The 4,517-nt window shown below is 36.4% G+C and overlaps 1 protein-coding gene across 3 annotated transcripts; it reads right to left on the bottom strand.

Moving 5' to 3' along the window:
- Window positions 1-200: 200 nt before the first annotated feature.
- On the bottom strand, window positions 201-4,307 carry LOC116023192. 3 transcript variants are annotated; one of them, XM_031264177.1, is made up of 3 exons: window positions 4,048-4,307; window positions 3,278-3,468; window positions 201-2,266 (listed from the first exon to the last, which is right to left on the bottom strand). In XM_031264177.1, exon 3 carries the CDS (start codon window positions 2,130-2,132, stop codon window positions 852-854), a length of 1,281 nt encoding a protein of 426 aa, XP_031120037.1. In that variant the 5' UTR covers window positions 2,133-2,266; window positions 3,278-3,468; window positions 4,048-4,307; the 3' UTR covers window positions 201-851. The 3 variants fall into 3 exon arrangements, with proteins under 3 accessions (XP_031120037.1, XP_031120036.1, XP_031120035.1); XM_031264176.1 differs by having other exon boundaries at window positions 3,278-3,450; XM_031264175.1 differs by having other exon boundaries at window positions 3,278-3,440.
- Window positions 4,308-4,517: the final 210 nt, after the last annotated feature.

Genomic DNA, 4,517 nt, shown 5'->3' with positions numbered 1-4,517 from the left:
CCCCCCCCCCCATCCCCACCCCCCTAAAAAAAAGAAGCATGCCACCCAAAATTAGAATTGTACCAATGTATCTTAGGACAAGAACTTGTCCTGTAGAACATATTAATTCTTAAACATATGATTAGAGAGTGTGTGATCATGAAACTGTTCAAGTGTCTACCACCAATAGCAATGAATTATACATACAATTGAATTCAAAATAAACAAAGTGGACTTTTATAAAAACAGAAGCAGAACATGACTAAGTGCCCACTTTTGTTGCTTGCTAACCTCATGCAAAAAGAAGAAGAAGAAGATTGGATTGATAGGCTAAACTAATACAATAACTGAAGAAGAAGAAGAATATTGGATTGATAAGCTAAACTAATACATAACTAAAGAGCTATGCCCTGCCAACAACATATCGCCATCGCCACATGCCCGCAAAGCAAAGTGCAGTTAATCTAAATAAGATTATACTTGCTAGTTGCTATTGATGCCATGAAAGAATATAGTAATGATGAATGTATTTGATCATGGCTAACAATGAATAATACGCAAACTCTAATAGCTAGAGTAACTAACATTCTGAATCATAGGACACATACACCTATTCTAACATGCATATAACATTATTCCTATTTTGGATGAAGGGATTAAAAAGCTCAATAATCGGTGTGTGAGTAAAAGAAAGTTACTCACTAGATTGGTTTTAGTTCACATGAAGGATGACAGGACGTTGGCTCTCATGTCAGTTGACTTCCTTCATTTGAGAGAAATGCATGAATAACCCTTTTAGCAATGATCAAGGGCATAAAACCATGTACATTTCCTCTATATGGATCATTCATCATTTTTTGTAGTAAAATCCATTAACGGAAATGATCAATCCCATGCAACAAGAAAGTATTCCCTCTATATGTGAGTGATCTACTATCAGTGCCAATGCACCACAAATGGCCTTGCAATTCAAGATCTCCTTTCATTCCGGCTGTTTCCCAAATAAACTTGAAGAGCCCCAAAGCCTTGTCCAGCTGCCTCACTCCACTCCACAATATCTTCTCCTCATCTGATGTCAAGATCTTCCCCATGCACAAGCGAAACTTATTCCCTTGACCAATTTCATAAAGCCCCCCACAAACTTCTACTTCAATATCTTGGATGTTGCCATAAAGATAATACGTGAGAAGTGTAAATAAGCACCGAGATGAGTGACCCAGTGTCTTAGATAATATCTTTTGTACTAAGTTTTCCTGATGGCGAGTCTCCCTGTATCCAATGTTTTTATCTATCCTAACATCCCTTATCTGATAAAGCCCCTCTTTCATGACCTCTGCCTTCTTAACATCTAGAGCTAATTTTGTTTCTTCACTCAAGCAGTCAACAAGATCAATGAACATCTCCAGAATATCTTCCCATTTATGTGAAGTAGTAGGTGAATCTGCATCTTTTACGGGTGCAACTCGCATCCATGAAGTGGACTCTGGGTTGTAAGAAGTCGCAATATCTAAAACCTTAAGACAACTCACAACAATCTGCTTTGCCATTTTAACTTGGTTACTAGGGCACCTAGAATCAGAATACTCGATCTCAGATTTCAATAGATCTAGTATCTCTTCAAGTGCACCAGTAAATATCTGATGTCGAGTGACTTGAGGGCATATTGCTGCCCTGACTACCTTCCTCTGTTGAGCTGAAATGTCCAAGAACTTAGCCACCTTTGTGAGTGAATCCACCCTGATTGATTCTCTCTCACTAGCTTTACTAAAACAAAGAGGCTCTTTGCATTCTGCATTGCTCCCTAAAGCAACTATCATGTTCTTCTTCATTGTTTCTTGAACTGAAGGACACCCAATGAAGTCTCTAGCTAGGGACTTGAAATGATGTAAGTTTTCTAGCAAAATGTCATCATGAACCCTAGATTCATCAATAACATTAACAGGCCTTCCATTAATCAAGTCCACAGTCTTCAAAAAGCAAGATAACTTGGTTAGCTTTAAGAAGGCTTTTTCATACCATTCAGAAGGCAAAGACCCCCTTTCCGATTCCTCCGAGCAGTGGTACCAAACCAAACTCAATCTCATCATACCATTCTGCTTGACAGTCAGAACCCGTGATCCGCAAAGGAGGTTTTTCACGCCTCTCAAGGCCATTATGGAACTAAACTTCAGACTAACAACATTGCAAGAAAATCCGCTCTGAGCAACCAAACCACTACACTATTACCAAATTCCAGAAACTGGGCTCTTCGTTTTACAATCCGCATTATCAGTGGCGGAATGTTCAGCTGGGGAGAAAAAATAAAGCAAATTAGATATTTTCTTTTCACAGCAATTGATTGTGTCATTGTGAGTAGAACTATTCACACTCTGGCATCCTCTCTTAGTTATCACATGGTTAATGATACACTTGAGTTAAATGGACCATATCAGCATCTTATGCTTACATGGTATGAACTTTTCAAATGCAAGAACAAGAGACAATACTAGTAATAGAGCAAAATATATATTCCAGTACTGGTGGTGTTGATTTTCCTCCAAGGGGTTGAAGTTCAAACAATAAAGCCATATTTAAAAACCAAAACGGTTTGAATAAAAACACAAAATGTTTCCATAATTGAACTTTTCTTTCGAAGTATAAATAGTGGCAAAGCCAGGAATTTTGTACAATGAGTAGAAAAGTAAAGAGTATCTTTAAAAATAAAAACGGTTTGAATACAAAATGGCTATTTTGAATATGTATGAAATCAACCCAGTTTGTCACCACCTCATTAAGGCAATTCCAAATGTTGTATACTCTAAGCTTCAAAGGTTATTTTAAATGGATTCTTGGCATAACTATCCTAAATTGACCTAAAATTTCAATTGGGAGAAAATTATTTCATTTCAGTTCATTGAGTTATGACTAGAAACAACAGCAATTTTTTTAGTCAATTCTTTTAAATGCAATATTCTGGGCTGCTGGTAAAATGAACCATAGTGTAAACTACTTAACTAGAGAAAAAAACAACTCTAATTAGTTTTTGATAATTAACAGCAATTAACAACATTATTAAGAGCAAAGATTCAATCCTTCACAGCAGTTAACAGCACAAAAATTAATTTGTTGTTATTGATTTGGCTATTCAATTCTACTTGGGAGCTAAAACCATACTTTCCATTAAGCTTAATTAGCAACTTAAGATGCCTAATGCATGGGACAAACTTTCCCATGCCCAATATACAATAAATACAGGTAACAAAAGTATGGAGGAGTAAAGAATCTATAATGCTAAAATAATAGATATATTGGTATGTACCTCTTGGATGAGATAATAAGCCTTCCATTTTGATATTCTGGATCCCTGTTATTCAACAAATAGTATGATATTGCAGACACTATAATTTCCTCTATGTAGTTGCTCAAAACCATTGTATCTGTTGGACATATTGATCCTAGATCCTCACATTCAAGGTCATTTGCTGCAAGTACCTCAACAATGTAAAGTGACTTTAAGAAAGCTTTTTCGTCAAAATACCATCCGCTTCCGCGGTTGTGAGCTAATCAAATTAAAAGAGGAGACAACACAGAAAAATGTTCCAATGATCGAATATGTGCTCTTGTTCAGCTAAGTGAGAACATAAAAGCATGCTCAATTCTTATTTTGGTTCTTTCTTTTTCTAATGAAAATAATTAGAGGGGAATAAATCTAATACTCCGTAATTGACTATGACTATATAATACTATGAAAAAAAACTAATCCCATCCCAATATTGAATTTCGAAATGCAACTCCGAAACTGGCTAAATGTTTGCAGTACTGGTGTAAACTCAATAAAACCCCTTTGCCAAAAGTGGAGAAACTGGAAAATAATGTGAGAGAAAACCATTCTAAGAACTGAAACAACAAAATATTTTCAAGTTAGTAGTGAATATAAAAATCCTAAGATTGATAAGTTTCTTTCTGAATGTTAAAAATACGTGAATGCAGTTAATAAAACTATCTGAACTCCATAATTATGAAATACCTAAAACTAATCAACATAATGAAATTATGAATTACTAATCCAATAATGAAATTATGAAATACCTAATTTGTTCTTTGTCGTCGGCAAGGAAGGCTTCATCGTCGGCAGGGAAGGCTTCTTTGTCGACGGCAATGGTAGAATCACAGGGGAGGCGCTGCGGCAAGGGAGGATAGCAGACGGCGAGGGAGATGACGGCGTTGGCTTCCAAGGAGAGCTGCGGCGACCGGCGTGGGCTTCCGAGGAAACCTGCGGTGTCCGGCGTTGCCTTTGGCGAAGACCTGCGAGTCTGCACTTGCGACTTATGAGGCCTGAGGGGATTAGGGATTTTACTATTTTAGGTGTAAAATAGGATTTAGGATTTAGGATTTTAGTATTAGGGATTAAGAATATTAAGTTTAATCCTTTCATAAAAGAAAAAAAAAAAGAAAAAAGAGTTAATTCCATTTTTTATCCTAGATTTATAAGCATCATTTCACTTTTAGTCATTTGTTTCAAAACATCCCATTTTGGTCCTAGTAATATCGTGGCATGA

The sequence above is a fragment of the Ipomoea triloba genome, chromosome 6 (genome assembly GCF_003576645.1).
Source record: "Ipomoea triloba cultivar NCNSP0323 chromosome 6, ASM357664v1".
Lineage (NCBI taxonomy): Eukaryota > Viridiplantae > Streptophyta > Magnoliopsida > Solanales > Convolvulaceae > Ipomoea > Ipomoea triloba.
This window is presented reverse-complemented; position numbering and strand designations above follow the sequence as displayed.

Bases quoted from the DNA above. Each gene is read 5' to 3' on its own strand.
- LOC116023192 (XM_031264177.1), bottom strand. From the start codon at position 2,132: ATGGCCTTGAGAGGCGTGAAAAACCTCCTTTGCGGATCACGGGTTCTG.